This window comes from Prionailurus viverrinus, chromosome F2 (assembly GCF_022837055.1).
Source record: "Prionailurus viverrinus isolate Anna chromosome F2, UM_Priviv_1.0, whole genome shotgun sequence".
Classification (NCBI taxonomy): Eukaryota; Metazoa; Chordata; class Mammalia; order Carnivora; family Felidae; genus Prionailurus; species Prionailurus viverrinus.
This window is the reverse complement of record NC_062578.1, coordinates 46096979-46113715: the sequence shown is the minus strand read 5'-3', so window position 1 is coordinate 46113715 and position 16737 is coordinate 46096979. Positions and strand designations below refer to the sequence as shown.

At 37.4% G+C, this 16737-nt stretch overlaps 1 protein-coding gene across 7 annotated transcripts in view; it reads right to left on the bottom strand.

The window, feature by feature from the left end:
- VPS13B (vacuolar protein sorting 13 homolog B) overlaps nucleotides 1-16737 on the bottom strand; it is an 843987-nt gene that overhangs the window by 93962 nt on the left and 733288 nt on the right. For all 7 annotated transcript variants that reach the window (XR_007148665.1, XM_047842688.1, XM_047842692.1 and 4 more), the window contains one exon: nucleotides 6152-6348. Coding sequence is in view for 6 of the 7 variants with exons in the window: in XM_047842688.1 (XP_047698644.1) it covers nucleotides 6152-6348 (197 nt within the window). In the remaining variant the exon portion in view is untranslated. The remainder of the gene's footprint in view (nucleotides 1-6151; nucleotides 6349-16737) is intronic.

The following is a 16737-nucleotide window of genomic DNA, read 5'->3' as shown; positions in this document are numbered from 1 at the left end:
TTAGTCTTAAAATCCTGACTAAAATGGTTGCTGAGCTAATCTACATTTAAAAATTCAGACTTACTCAAAAATTGGAGTCATATCAAAATTAAAATTTCTTAAACAAAATTAACATGGTATACACAATCTGAATATACTTTACATGTATTTTGAATCAGTAAAATTATAGTTTTTCCACACTCAATTTGATCATTGTCATTACTATAAAAGTAGCCTATGTATGTCTACCTCTTACACAAGGATTAAAAAGATCTCAACATTTGGGGTGCCTGGGTGACTCAGTTGGTTAAGTGTCTGACTTCAGCTCAGGTCATGATCTCACGATTCATGAGTTCAAGGCTCGCGTTGGACTCTGTGCTGACAGCTCAGAGCATGGGGCCTGCTTTGAATTCTGTGACTCCCTCGCTCTCTGCCCCTCCCCCGCTCACTCTCGGTCTCTCAAAAAATAAATAAACGTTAAAAAAATTAAAAAATCGATCTCAACAGTCATATATGAGAGTAATGATCCTCTTAGGGACATTAGGAGCAGCTGTATTTGTATAATTGCCTTAATTAGGTACAATGAACTTTGATCCAATTATCAAAAGGAAAAACATAATTTATGAGATGTGTAATCAGCAGAAATAGGAAAGTAAAAATGGCGATTCCTAGGAGTAACACCTCTCAAACAGGAACACACAGAACTCAAGATTCAGTAGTTAGTTGAAATATCTCTAAGATCCTAATGGAAACCCAACTTTTTAGAATAGTGGAAATATTATAAAAAGTGGAAAGTATGGCAAGAGTTTTATATACGCACATCTTCATTTTAGCCAAAAGGTTACTTATCAACTGGAAGGGTAACTGATAGAGGGGTATCACTTTTTAAACAAGGAATATCTTAGTAAGTCTGTGTCCTGATTGATACATACGCATTGCTTGGACCAAGGCATAGTCCTTAAAGATTCACCCCTGGATGCCATTCTGGGGTAAACCCCTAGAGCAGTGCAGGTACTCAACAATGATCTGACTCAACTGACGAAGGCTTGAGCTTTTCTCTGGATCCCTCTGTAGTAAGAAGAGTTTTATAATATAGCAAAATACAGCAGAGAGATTAAGCAGAGAATAACTGGGTGAGAGAACTTGTGAACATGCTTGCACTTCTATCATTGATATTACAACCTTGGACAAGTTATATCACCACCTGGCTAAATCTCAGTTTTTTTCATTTGTAAAATGGGTACAGTAATTGAATGACTGAGTATCAAAGGAGATCCTGCATACAAAATGTTCAGTATAATATCTAACACTCCTTAACAGAAAAAAAAATTCTATTTCTAGTTGGCAAACAGGGTACCATACTGGTTACTCAGTTTAACGTTAACTGTTGATGATTACTTTTAGCTCCCAAAAGGGGTCTTAAAATATCACACTGACATTCATCTCAATGTGGCATGGTCTCCCAAACTAGTTCACCTAAACTCTCTCCTGCCTCCTGCAAAATACTGCTCTGTCTATCCTGGGAGAGAGCTACATGGTTAAGAAAGGACAAGGGAGGGTGTGTGTGTCTCTGCATCAAGTTCTCTCTACCCCTTAGAATCATCATTTTTAAAATGTTTTAATTATAACCCAAGGTAAAAAATACACTTTTATTATACTCTAGTATACATATAAAATGGGCAGAGGGGGACAGGTAGGTTTTTTAAAAACAAAAAATATATATAACATAAATATACTATTATATATTATAGAATATATATTATGAATATATTATAAATATACTATTATATGTAACATATTGACTATTTTAACCAAGTATACAGTTTAGTGGAATTAAGTACATTTGCATTATTGTGCAATACCATTCTACTCTGTCTCTATAAATTTGCTACTCTTGGTATCTCGCATATGTGAAATTATTCAATATTTGTCCTTTTCACACCAATATTTTTTGTTTTATTAAAAAAATTTAGGCTGCAACCTGTTAAATTGATTTCATGACCCACCAAATGGGTTGTAATCCATGGCTTACAAAACAGGCTTAAACAGGCCCTCAGGTAAAGGACTCCTTTGTATCTGACATTAAAAAGAGAAAGAGAATCTTCCATAGTTCAGAGAATAAGCACCATGACATAGAGATTTCTGTGTCATGTTAACATCATCAGCCTAGGAACTTTAGGTGAACACTGAATCCTATGGGGAATGTGTTAAGGGGAAAAGGATTACCTAGCAAAAGACCAACTCCCTGTTGTTATATAAAGTTCAATCACCAACTCAAAGGAAATAGTAAAAGGCTTCAAAAAGACACCTGGGGAAAAATACAAGCATCCCTTCTCCCCCCCCCCGCCCCCCCCCCCCCCAGGAGAGAAGGCTAAACATACATTCTGCCTTACAAAGAATGTTTGGTTTACACCTAAATGGTTTATGAAAGTCAAAAGATGTTTTAAAATGGTACTCAACAAATTTAGGTATATCTAAAAGTGCATATCCAAGTAGCCAAATGGAAAGGAACAGAATCTGGAGGCCATGGTCATCTTCTGCCAGAGAAAGTTCAACTGATGGAGAGGAAAGAAACAATCCACGATGCTCTTTCTCTAATTTCTTCACTGTCTATGCAACAATCAAAGCTTTGGAAAATGAAGGGCCTCTCCTCTTCAAAAAACAAACAAACAAACAAACAAACAAACAAACAAACAGCTGCTGATCATTGTCTCAAAGATTACCAAATATGAGGAGACTGTGGCCTCTTTTATGAGAAAAGTGGGAGTAGGAGAAAATATTTTGTTTCGGCACAACCAAAGATGAAAGTACTCCAAAAATCTCACCCGAGTTTCAATTTTCATTGCATGGAGAGAGAGCCACACACTCTTAAGCCACTTTTTTTCCTAAGCTGCCTTCTTCCATTAACCAGCGTTTTGGGGTGGGGATAAAAAGTCCTGATAAGCAATATGCTTTCACATGTTCTAATGTTGTCAGAAAATGACCATGCAATATGTACAACAAACCACCAAAGACTTGGCACAGGTGAAGAGAGTTTAGCATTATCATCAAACAACTGGTAATAAAGTTAACTGGACATATATATCAAGTTCTGCACAGTGATTACTGTGCTACATGATAATTACCTGTAATTTGTGTGACTTGACATAGTCACATACTTCTGGAATTAGTTATTGGAGTGAAGGTAAGAGGGGGAAACAAATTAGACAGCTGTTCTGGTCCATCAGAAGACATCTAATTGATTCCAAACCCAGGGAACATAGCAGAGTGGTCCAAAGCCTGAGAACTGGGCCCACCATTCTGCTTCCCTTTTTTTCCTTTGAGGGCCAGTCACTTGGTTAAGAAACTGTAAATTCCAAATACAGTATGTAGTTACTGGCTACTTTGTTTGTTCTCTAGATCCACTTTCTACACCATTCCTCATCCTCTTCTCTGCCACTGAACTCTATCAACAAGCTGCTTTGTCCTCTGGCTTGTTCTTTGGTTCAGCCGGCAGGAGGTGCCCATAGGAGATTAGAAGGAGAGAGGAGAGTGGGCTGAGGCAGGTATTTCCCTTTATCCTTCAGGGCTAAGAATGGGATGGTTCCCCAGGATTCCTAGCCCCAGGATGCTGTACCATCGCTTAATCCTGCCCACAGTTTTGATGTTACTCTACTTCAAATGCTACCTTTGGAAAAGCATAATCATTACCAATCATTCATTTTCATATGATCAAGCAAACCACTGGTTAAAAAGGTGGTGGGATATAATTATTACAAATCCACAGGCAATGAATTAAAGAGAATCTACCTGTATGGGATAAACAGACAAAGGCTTAAGAGACTGGCTCTTTTGTCTCCAGTCCTTTGTAATGAAGGCTACCTGACACCCTTTGGACTGGTTAGCTCCTATTCATTTCTTAAGGCCTCAACTCAGAAATCAGTTTCTCAAGGCCAAATACCTAGTTGGTGACGAATCCAGGACTTAAATCCAGGTCTTCTAACTTGGAATTCTCTATTAAATAGTGCTTCCATTTGCATACATACAGGGAAGCTCATTACCATTGAGCTGCCCTGCACTGTTGTAACTTTATGCCAATTGTAGACAAGATTCTCTTTGCTTTTCTTTTTTTTTTTCTTTCTTTTTAAACATTAAACTTCATGGGACTTATTTTTATAAACTTTCTTCTTGGAATGTACAATAATCTGATGAATATCCTTCTCAAACCACTGAGAATATTAAGATAATCTCTAATCATAAAAGCATCAGGTTTTTGTCCAGTTCTAAATTTCTCATGACAGAATATGCTGGAGCTAACTGTAACAGTTTTCTTTCTACATGAAATGTTAACATATTATTATAGCACTAATGTTTTTTTTGTAGAAATTGGATAAAATATATTTACTGTTCCTTTTGAAAAGTGTCTTAGTAGGGTCTGATTATGTGGACTTTTAAACCAACTCTTTAAATTTAATTTCATTAATATCAAATTCTATCTGAAAAATGGTTAATGTCAAACAAAGCAAGATCAGTTGTGAAATATTAGGTAACTTGAAAAATCCCAGGTGAGGACAAAAGATCTGTGATTACACTGTCAAAAGCTTGGTGAAAAATTGCCTGAATTTGATTGTCTGCATAAATTTCCATTCCCTAAAGGTTCCACATTTCTGTAGTGTTAAGCCTACCACAAAAGTAATTTTTATGAATGTTTCAGATTCAGGGGAATTAACCTTGTCTGAAGTGCTTCTTTCAATGCTGAAAATGCATTCTTTCATGATTAGAATCAAGAAATGATTTCTACTTTGATACTACTAATGAAACTCAGATTAAAAAAAAACATAATTTCATTACTTATAGCTTTATTTTCTGAGATTTCCTGGTTTCTGATTAGGTAACCTATAGCTTAGAATAGGCAATCTTCTTATCCATTTGCTAACTCTTCACAGGATGGGTGTTATTTTCATTGCTACATTATGCATATAGGTAAAATTAAGATCCCACTCCTTTAACATCTTTTTACTAGTTGTAATTACTAGGTAACAGAAAAGTAACTATTCTTAAAAAGCCCAAATGACCTAGAAATAGATAATATAAAGTCTAAAACATTATTACTAAGCACACAAAGTAATCGAAGCAAGGCTACTATTACAATGTTAATATTTTGACTATTAAAATTAACATGTTAACTATTAAAATGTTAACAGAGGTTATCAGTGTGATACGATTACAATTACGTGTGGTGGAATTTTCTTTATTTCCAAAATGCTCTTCAATGAACACGTATCATTATTTAATAAAAAAAAGAGAAAGCATTCAGAACTATTTATATAAAATAGGAATCAGAATACAATATGATGTGCTATAATTATCACCTTGTAAAGGCATACATTAATGGGCAAAAATAAAGGTAACAAAAAAGAGAAAACAGTTGCTTTGCAGGGTGTAATGAATGATGGGTATTTTTTCTCTGTGTTAGTGTCAGAATGTTGTTTGGGGGGCGGGGGGAGGAGGGATTATATAAAAGGAGTAAGATAATGTTAAAGCCAACTCATCAGGAGAACTGGAAGGTAGGACACTGAAAATGATGGAAAGCAAGATGGGCCAAGGCCCACAGTGCACATACTATCACATGACCCAAGAAAATTGTTCCACTGATTGTGATTTAGTATCTTTTTCTCATCTTTTATGGGAGCATGAACAGAAAGGCTTAATTAACAGGGATATGTAAACTGGAAGAAGTGCTGAAGCTTAGGTTACTGAGGGAGACAATTCAATTTATCTAATCTTTCTCCTAATGCCCCAGGGTTATCATTATACACATGGTTTACTGTGTCATTAAGAGTCTGCTGAAGGATTAGTGGCTCTTTCCTTTATATTTTTGGTTCAGGATGACTAGACTTTTTTTTTTTTTTTTTTTTTTTTTTGTAGTTTGTTTTCTGCACCTTTTGTTTTGTTTTTATATTTAAGGAACAGGTTCTTAGTGAGGGCTCACAAGGCCATATTTTGAATACAACTTAGGATTGTTAGTACACAGACTCTGAGATATCAGTTTCTATCTTAATTCCTAGTTCTCATCTGTAGTTCACACAGTGGCTTGCCAGCCAAGATACTGCCCAGCGAGGGGTCATTAGAGAAGTTGACTTGATGATTGTTTCCTAGCAGAGTGGCACTATTTCATCTTTCACTGAGTTACCTTTGGTCATCAGCACCATTTTGACTGCTGTTCAAGACAATTCTCCAAAGATCCGAGGATACCAATTTCTTCTGGTCATTCATAAGATTGATATCCGGCAACTGCAGTTCACAAACTTTGCTTTCAGACAGACTGAATTCTTGAAATGCAACAAAAACCTTCTGGAGTTCATCCCAGTATTCCAAACTACAAGGAATCTATATTAAAAGAGAGAAGATTTTAGAAGTTGCAAATAGAAACTATGATACAGCTCTGTATTTATTGAAATGCAAAGTAAACCATAAAAGTTAGAACAATGAGACTTTTATAAAGGGATAAGGTTGTAAAAAGACAGTAGTTTAGAGTTTCTTTTCATAGTTATATTCACCTTGTATATCTACTTTTTTTTAAAGTATACTTATTTTGAGCGAGTGAGCACATGAGTGGAGGAGAACAGAGAGGGGGGAGAGAATCCCAAGTAGATTCCATGCTCAGCACAAAGCCCAACAGAGGGCTTGATCTCACATACCGTGAGATCATGACCTGACCTGAAATCAAAAGTCGGATGCTTAACCAAATGAGCCACCCAGGCGCCACACGTACTTTATTTTAAAAGACCCATTCAAGAATAATATATGAAAACAGCCAAGAAAGATTTTAAATAAAAGAGAAACGATGAGGAACAAATTCTACCAGATGTTAAGTATATTATAAAGCTACAGTAATTAAAAGATAAGGTTTGATAGTAACCTACAAACAGATTAGAAGAAACAGAACAAAAAACAGTATAAGATAAGTACAGATAAATTTTAGTATGTAAGGAAGATACCATTTCAAACAAGGAGGGGAAAGACAAGAAATTAGATTGCAAGAACTGTCTAGCTATTTTTGTAAAACCAAACTGGGTCCCTGCATCATTCCTACATGAAAGTAGATTCCAAAAGGATCAAAATGTTAAAGGCCAAACTGAAAGCATAGGAGAAAAAAAATCAGTTAATATCTTTATCATAATAGAACAGCTTTCTTTTTATAGGTATGGCATGAAACCTATGGAAGAAAATCCCTTCACGAAACAACAGTGGATAAAATCAAATTAAAAAAAAAAGCAAATTAGGATAAGATAGGTGATATTCAATGACAGATCTAGTAATAATTGTTGTGAGAGCAGAGAATGCTTACAAATCAATGAAAAAATGATAAATAACTATAAAGAAAAATAAGAAAGGGAAGATGTTGGAAAAGGCAATTTGCCATGGGCCCTGACCTTCCTTGTATGTTGCTGCTGGGTATGTAGAGGATACAAGGCTCTGAAAGCTGTTAACTGGGGCTAGTTCTCAGGTTGTGTTCACAGACAGTGACTCTGAGGGATGAGGTAAAGTCTCTTTTTAGGACAAAGAGCAGACTTGCTCTAAAAGTGGTGGATTCGACAAGCTCCACGTCCCTGTCCCTCGGCTCTCCCACATACCTACTGCATGCAAACCATCCCCCTGAGGGCCCTGTGCATTGCCCTTGTGGGACCTGGGGCAAAATACAAATGTGATGCTCAAATTGCTTGCTGTATCCCGAGCAATAATGTTTGTTTCTAATCCATGAGTCTCAGGTCTTCTGCCAGCAGCCATGAAACACTAATAGGCTAATTTATTAGCCTGCATACAGTAAAATCCTAGACTCTGACAGTAATTAGTACACAGAAAAAGAAAAACAATTGGATACTAAATATGAAAAGATAGCCAACTTCAGGGGCACCTGGGTGGCTCAGTCGGTTAAGGATCCAATTCCTGATTTAGACTCATATCATGATCTCATGGTTGTGGGATCGAGCCCCACATTGGGCTCTGCGCTGGGCATGTTTCCTGCCTTGGGTTCTTTCTTTCTTTCTCTCTCCCTCCCTCCCTCCTTCTGCCTCTCCCCTTCTTGTGCTCAACCAAAAAATAAAAAAATAAAAAAATAAAAAGAGATAGCTGGTGGCTCAAACGGTTAAGCATCCGACTTTGGCTCAGGTCATGGTCTCGCAGTTCGTGAGTTCAAGCCCCACGTCGGGCTCTGTGCTGACAGCTTAGAGCCTGGAGCCTGCTTCGGATTCTGTGTCTCTTTCTCTTTCTGCCCCTTCCCCACTCTTGTTGTCTCTGTCTCTTTCAAAATAAATAAATAAACTTAAAAAAAAGAGAGATGGTCAACTTCCCTAATACTTACATTCAAATTCAAATTAATAATGTAATATTTTTAGTTTATTACTCTGGCAGTTTTAAAAAACCGACAGTTCCAATTTCTGTACAGATGTGGGAATAAGCATTTTCACCCACTATTTTTGACAGGTAATTTAGCAAGATCTATTAAATCCTTGGAAGTATATGTCTAAGAATTTGTTTACAGGGATTCCAATACAAGTGTGTATTTATTTCAGCACTTGGGTGTATTAGTAAGAAATTGGAAACAACTCAAATATCCATCAATAGGGGATTAGTTAAATATACTGTGCAGAGCTACAGAATGGATTACTATACAACAATTACAATGAATAAGGAATATTTATATCTACTAACACAAAAGACATTCAAGATATATTACTAAATTTAAAAAAAGCTTTAAAATGGAACATGTAGGTTAATCCCATTTGTCTTAAAAAAATAAAAAAAGGACTGGGCTCAGATGTGTCTCCCCTTTTAGAAGCATTTCCTCTTCTAAGGCAGCTGATTGCTGTCTCTTTTGTGCCACTTCTATGTCTTTTTTTTTTAATTTTTTTTAACGTTTTTATTTATTTTTGAGACAGAGAGAGACAGAGCATGAACGGGGGAGGGACAGAGAGAGAGGGAGACACAGAATCAGAAGCAGGCTCCAGGCTCTGAGCCATCAGCCCAGAGCCCGACGCGGGGCTCGAACTCACGGACCATGAGATCGTGACCTGAGCTGAAGTCGGACGCTCAACCGACTGAGCCACCCAGGCGCCCCTGTGCCACTTCTATGTCTAATACACTCCTCTATCATGAAACTAATTACACTTTGCAATTCTCTATTTACACATTTGTCTCCTTTAGCTGACTCTGAGATCCTTGAGGTAAAAATGACACATTAATTAAAAAACTATTCCTAGCATCTAAACACCCTTTTTGGGACATAAGAGGATCTTAACAAAAGCTTCTCAAATGAAGAGATATCTCTTTAACCTTTGATTTCTAAATAAGTGATTCTTAATTTTTCAATGGGAGTTATTTACCTCTACCCATAACAAACTTTCTTTTCTTTAAAGAGAGACTTGAACATTTGTGTATGGAGAGATGCTAAATGGGAAAAAGGGGAACAAAATGGATATGCAAAAGAGGCTAACAGTGTAACAAAATAGAGGTGTATGTTCTGGTTAATGCTGAAGTAACACATTCACACTAATCCAGTTTTCCCCACCATTTCTTGAAATTGTCTCCCTTCTTGCTTTCCATGACATACTTTTTTCTAACTTTCCCCTCTCTGGGTCTTTTGTTTCAATATTCTCTCTCAGCCTGAAATACCCATACACTCCCTCGTTTCTCATTGTCTCATGTTTAAATCCTTCCCATCTATCAGGGTCCAAATGAAATACCCCTTTTCTTTGAGCCTTTTCACCTCCCCAGATGGAAAAATGCTCTCCTTTTTCTGGACTCCAATAGTATTTTTAAAAAGGGAATCTGTTTCATAGCTCTTATCACTGTATACCTCACATTATAGTTATTTCTATACATGACATCTTCCCTGGTAGGCACATTCCTTGAGGGAATAATTTCCATTTGGCTAAGCTCTAGATGTTCACAGCACTTGGCAAAGTGTACACGGTGAATGTTCAAAAAGAAAAAAAAGCTGCTGAATGAATGAATGAATAATTCATGAATGAATGAATGTATATACATACACTAGGTGATTCAGCCCACCTCTGGCACATTAAAAATTCTCCACAAAGAAGTATAGAAGATGAAAGCATGGACTTTGGAGTCAGACCTAATGGGATTCACTTCCTAGCTCTATTACCTATGAGTTCTTGGGCAAATTAATTTCTCCAACATTAGTTTCCTTATTTCTAAAAAAGAGATAATAACAGAACTATCTCATGAACTGTGAGATTTAAAGGAGACAAAGCATCTCATATAATACCACATAGTAAAAGCTCAAAAAATGTTAGCTATGAATTATTTATCCTTCTCATGCTCAAAGAACACTTCTAAAGCTTGAGTATTGTTGCCAGAATCAGCTAGGTTGTGATTAAGGGTCCTGCTTGCTAGATTTCTTAACAATGGGTTGGGCTTGTGAGAAGAAAATAATAAACCTTGAACCTGGATATAAAGGAATACTGTAATCATAGTTCAATGCAGTCATCTGCTATATATCTATTAAAATGTGGCCCTCCATGTTGGCTGTGACTTGAGAGATAAAGGAATATCTCATTGTTTATCTCCTCTCTGGACTGCCACTGACTGCCAATGAGTCAGTCCTTTGGTTTAGGGCAATCATAACCAGAGGTGGATAAAATGTATAAAGCAGGAGTAAGATGTATGAATCTCAGTGGAAGAGGGCAAATGAGTTTAGAAAAGCATATTTAATATACTCACTGTTTTTTATAATGCAAATAACAGAATGTAAAGTCCAAACTTATCTTTTTGGTAGAGAGGTTACACAGAAAATAGAGTGAAAAGACTTGTTTCTGGCATTGTCTCCAGAAGTTCTCCATTAAAATTAATATATAATAGCTTATGAAAATTGGCTGTCAAACTGGAAAGCAGAGTGGGGCTTTAAGGAAAAAAAATCTAGTAAGTTTTGATGTGCAAGGCAAGGGTTGGAATAGGTCCATAATACAAGGCAACCCAAGCTGGGAACCATTGCGGGAAGCCATGAGACAGTTTAAGGGCAATGAAAGTGGACTGTACCAACACGGGCACTTAGGGGAGGAGGAGCTGTGAAGAGTTCAAAAAGAGAGATTTGGAGGAAAGCCAAAGAAAAACTTTATTTAGTTTACAACTTTGTGTGAGGCTGGCTCTGTGGTTACATACTTAAATTTGAACATTACAGACAACTCTGAAAATTCAGAAAACAATAGAAAACTACTAGAGAAATAACCCCCCAAATATGTCAGCTATGTGGCTGTCACAATTTTTCTCTGTACAACCCTATTTTCCTTGGTACATAAAGGGGTATTAGTAAATTCACTCCAAATAAAATTCTGTTGAAATAATTGTAAACTGTATGTCTGGAATTACATTTGCAAAAGCACATTTAATCCTTTACCTCATTATAAGAAAGTATTTGTCTTCAAAACTTCCAAAGCAAAGCTAATAATGATTACAATTAATATTTTATTTTTATTTATGTTTTAAAGTTTATTTATTTTGAGAGAGAGACAGAGAGAGACAGAGAGAGACAGAGAGAGAGAGAGAGAGAGAGAGAGAGAGAGACAGAGAATATCCCAAGCAGGCTCCAAGCACTGTCAATGTAGAGCCTGATATGGTGCTTGAACTCATGAACCGTGAGATTATGACCTGAGCCAAAATAGTAAACTTAACCAACTGAGCCACCCAGGCACCCCACAATTAGTATTTTAAAGGTAATTTTAGTCAATTGTCCATTCGAATATATATTAAGCCACAAATTTATAAACCATATAGATATAATCTTTATATTTTCTTAATTCTCCATCATAAAACATCTTTTTTGGTATGACACTCCCATAGGATAAAATCCTGGCCCTGACACCTCAGTCACTGCTCTACAACTTGGGCAATATATTTAACGACTCTGGACCTGAGTTCCCTCATTTGTGAAATGTAGGTAAGAAAAACACATTGTTTTTAGGACATGTTAAGGATTTTTTTTTTTTTAATTTTTTTTTTCAACGTTTATTTATTTTTGGGACAGAGAGAGACAGAGCATGAATGGGGGAGGGGCAGAGAGAGAGGGAGACACAGAATCGGAAACAGGCTCCAGGCTCTGAGCCATCAGCCCAGAGCCTGACGCGGGGCTCGAACTCCCGGACCGCGAGATCGTGACCTGGCTGAAGTCGGACGCTTAACCGACTGCGCCACCCAGGCGCCCCATAGGACATGTTAAGGATTTTTGACTTCACCTTCATATCAATGGGATACCTTTGAGGAGTTTTAAGCAAAGAAGTAATGCAGTCAAATTTATATTTTAAAAGCTTCTGGATACTGTGTACAGAATGGATTAAAAGGGGGACAAGCCTGGATGGGAAAGGGCCAGGCAGGAGGCTAGTGCAGCGGTCTACCCTTAGTATGGTTGGTGGCAGCAGAGTGATGGGTGGGAGATTCTGGGGACATAAAAATCTGTTGACTGATTAGATATGAGGAGAGGGAGATGTCAAGAATGACTCCCAGGTTTCTGGCCTGTGAGCTGTGTGGATGCTGATGTCATTTACTGAGATGGGTGGCTGATCTGTCCCACTGGTGAGTAGGTTGTAGTATATGTGTGGTAGGGGAAGGGAGGTTATGAGTTCATTTTTAGACAAGCAGAGTTAGAGGTACCAATGAATTATTCAAGTGGAAATCTGAAATAAGAAGTTGGCTATTCTGAAGAGTGGAAGAGGGAGTTAATGTGTTGATACACAGCTATTGGTTTGTCCAGCCTTAGCCTTTTGTTAGGAGAGTGTAATGGAAAGACAGAGAGCAACAAAGTTCAGGATATTTATTTGCAAAAGGGTGTTTTACATGATGAGTTAAGCATATAAACTGGTCAAGGGCCTCCTGGGTGGCTCAGCTGGTTGAGTGTCTGACTCCTGGTTTCAGCTCAGATGATGACCTCATGGTTCACGAGTTCGATTCCCCCATTGTCAGCTGCGCTGTCAGCACAGAGCGTGCTTGGGATTCTCTCTCTCCTTCTGTCTCTCTGCCCCTCCCCCACTCTTTCTCTCAAAATAAATAAACATTTGAAAAAATAAAACAAATAAACTGGTTAAAAGGAGATGAGGAAACAGAGCGGATTGATGGACAGGGAGAAAGTAGGGATAGGTTTATATTTGGTAGGTTTATATACAGTTTAATGAATGACTAAGTAGGACTTGAGTGAACAGGCTGGAGAGGCAGATTGTAGGTGAGATGAGATGCCGGAATGAATGTTTTAGGAGGCAGAACAGTTTGGGATGATGACAAGGTCTGGGGCTTGTATGTGACAGTGAGTAGTTAGATGTTGTGGAGAAGATCACTAGAGTGAGGAGATCAGGTTGAGGTGTTGGCTGGGTCACTTGCATGGATGTTGATGGCAGGGAAGGGCAGGGGCAGGAATGGGCTAAATGGGTAATGGGTTTAAGGAGGGACCTTGTGATGAGCACTGGGTGTTTTATGTAAGTGATGAATCACTAAATTCTACTCACGAAACTAATACTGTGTTATAAGTGAACTAACTAGAATTTAAATAAAAATTTGAAAAAAAAAAAAAAAAAAAGAAGCCATGGGCCAAACACTCTAAGAATTAGGGTGAGCAAAAAGGTAGTAGATGACAACAACAAAGAGGGGTGGGGATGACCAATAATTAGACGGAGTGAGTCTCAAAGGAGCAGGGAGATATTACAGGAGGGTAGAGGAGTAAAGGCAAGTGGCATTGGTGAGCAAGAACATCTCATCTTCTGACTCTGAGGTGACAAGAGATGTGAGGGGATGAACAGTCTCCACTTCGGAGGGTTACAGTGGTATACAGAGTCCCAGGGGACAGTAAGATTCCATCCAAGGTAAAGGGGAGGGGAAATAGCCAAAGAAAGGCTGAGGTTTAGGGGAGTTCACTAATCACAGAGCAAGTGTTCGAGAGGGCTCAGTGGAAGGGTTTCGGATGTAGAAGAGAGGAGGCTGGTAAGAGGAGGAAAAAGGGATGTGAATCTGTATCTGTACAAGAGGAGATAAATCTCCTACTCTGGGTAGTGACTAGGAAGGAGGGAAGAGAGGCATGTGTTGGAAGTGAGTCCTGATTTAGGAGGGTCAGGGACAATGGTTGTGGTTCTAAATGTTAGCCTACTGCTCCTTCCTGAGGTCTGGCTTGTATTCTATGTGTTTTCTGAGAAGGATTCTTAAAGAATTCTAGCTATTGCTCTGGTGCATTAATGGCACAAAGTCTGATACGTGGTATATGCTTAACAAGGTTTTTAAAATGAAGATAGGTGCTGAAAAGGTAACACTTTTACCTTCTTAAACAGTCTTCTATTCTACAAAGGTCTTGTTTTATATACTGAGCCCTTCCATTTTATTTTGCAATCACACCTACTTTCAACAAGCTCTACATTAGCTCTCTCATCTTCCTTTGCCTTTCAGTTAGGAACTGACATTGCCCAGCTAATCTCTAGGTTAGTAGTAACACAATTAAATTAAAAATTGAACGCACTCAGATTGTGCTTCATATGGTAGCAATTAATTATTCTCAAGGAGTAACTCTGGGCTCTGTTTTGTATGATCTATTTAAAATAACTTTATTATGTGCTTTTCGGTTTGAAAGAGATGATGTGAATGATCTTTAGTTACATATCTATAACTGAGGATTTATTATTAATGCCTGCACTGAATAACTTGAAGGAAAGAGGACTATTCCAAGGAAGCTTGGTTGCCAAAAAATAGTTTAGAAAGCTTGAATATCTAATACTGAGTCATGGGAAGTGGGAACAAGTAAATTGGTTTCACTGGAAAACATTCCACATGTAACACATGGTACATTTCAAATGACTGTCAAGATTATATATATATATATATATATATATATATATATATATATATATTATAACATTTTGTTTTCATATCCATTATTTGACAGAATCTAAAAAATTAGCCAGCCATACATAATAAACTGTACTCTAAGCATATGTGGTCTTTGCATATGAATACATTTTAGGTTGTATATCTGCCAGTTGGTAAGAGCACATGTATTTTTGCATTGAAAATGTTATTCCACAATTTGTTTCCATTTGATGGCTAATTTGGGAAGATTTGCATGTGTGTTGGCTATTTAAAAATATTTCTGGTACAAAGAATATTTTGGCACTTAATTTGTTTTTATTACTTAATAGCACTGCCAAGACTATTAGCGAGGTTGCAAATGCCCATCTGTCCTCACAGATAAATAGCTTTGATTTCTTTGTGCAGGGGCTGCTTGCTGAAGCTGGGCCAATGCCCCTCTGCCCACTCAGTCACACTGAGCAACCTAGGAAAAGGATACAGAGAAAGCGTCTTCCTTGTATTTATGGTAGAGAGAAAGATCTAACCAGTGATGTAGTCTGTCTGCTTCAATCGTCCTTTACTTTGTATTAGACGAAAGAGAGGCAGAGTAGCAGTGTCGGGTTAGGGAGTACAAAGCTGAAACTTCCACTCAGGACTAAGTTATCAAAGCCTGGTCACAGCAGAGGATACCACCTTTATTACTCCTCCCACCACATTTCCAGACTTCCCAGGACACCAAGCGAACAGGTGATTATAGTAGGGGAAGAGCAGGTGCTTTTCCACCATCACCTATGTTTCTGTAGTAATAACACTGATGGCAGCTGTGGCAGAAGAAACTACCTTGTGAATAGACCTTTGCAATTTACAAAGATTTTTCTTTTTTAAAAAAAATGTTTATTTATTTTGAGAGAGAGAGAGAGAGAGAGCGAGCATAAGAGGGGCAGACAGTGGGCCTGACACAGGGCTCAATCTTGCCAACATGAGCAGAAATCAAGAGTCAGATGCTTAACCGAATGAGTCACCAAGGCACCCTAAGATTTTTCTTATAGATTACCTTAGTGAGGAAAAAATTAATCCCATTTTACAGATAGGTTAACTGTGGCTCAGGGAAGTTCAGTATCATGTTCAAGAACATACATTTAATAAGACAGACCTATTGATTATAAATCTTATGTTCTTCAACTAATTATCTTTATACCAAAGAAGAAAAACCGACCTCATAATGTGTCATTTACAATTTCCAGTTCCCATTCCTTTACAGTGGATACTCAGGAAGAAATCTGAATATGGAATCCATTTTGTCATTTTTAGTTACTTAATTTGGCAAATGTTTTCTCTTCAGTAGGCTTTTTCTTTCGACACATTGAATATGTTATTTCTCTGTTTCTGGCCTGCATAGTTGCTGATGAGAAATCAGCTGTTAATCTGATTGAGTATCCTTTATATATATGATGAGTCAACAGGTTGTCTTTTGACAGTTTGATTGGGTTTGACATGGAAATCTTCGAGTTTATTCTACCTAGAGTTCATTGAACTCTTGGATGTGTACACTAATGTTTTCTGTTTTTTTGTTTTTTTTTAAATCAAATCTGGCAAGTGTTCAGCCATTAATTATTTCTTCAAATATTCTTTCTCTTTCCTCTCCTTTTAGGACTATCATCGTGCATATCTTGATATACTTGATGGTATTCCACAAGTCTCTGAGGCTCTGTTCATTTGTCTTAATTATTTTTTTCTTTCTGCTCTTCAGACTCAATAATCTCAATCAACCTATCTTTAAGTTTACTAGTTCTTTCTTCCCTACTCAAATATGCTGTTGAGCCTCTCTAGTAAACTTTTCATTTCAGTTACTATACTTTTTCACTCTGGGATTTCTATTTAATTTTTTTTCTTTATAATTTCTATCTATTGATATATTTGGTGTAAAGTCATCCTCATATT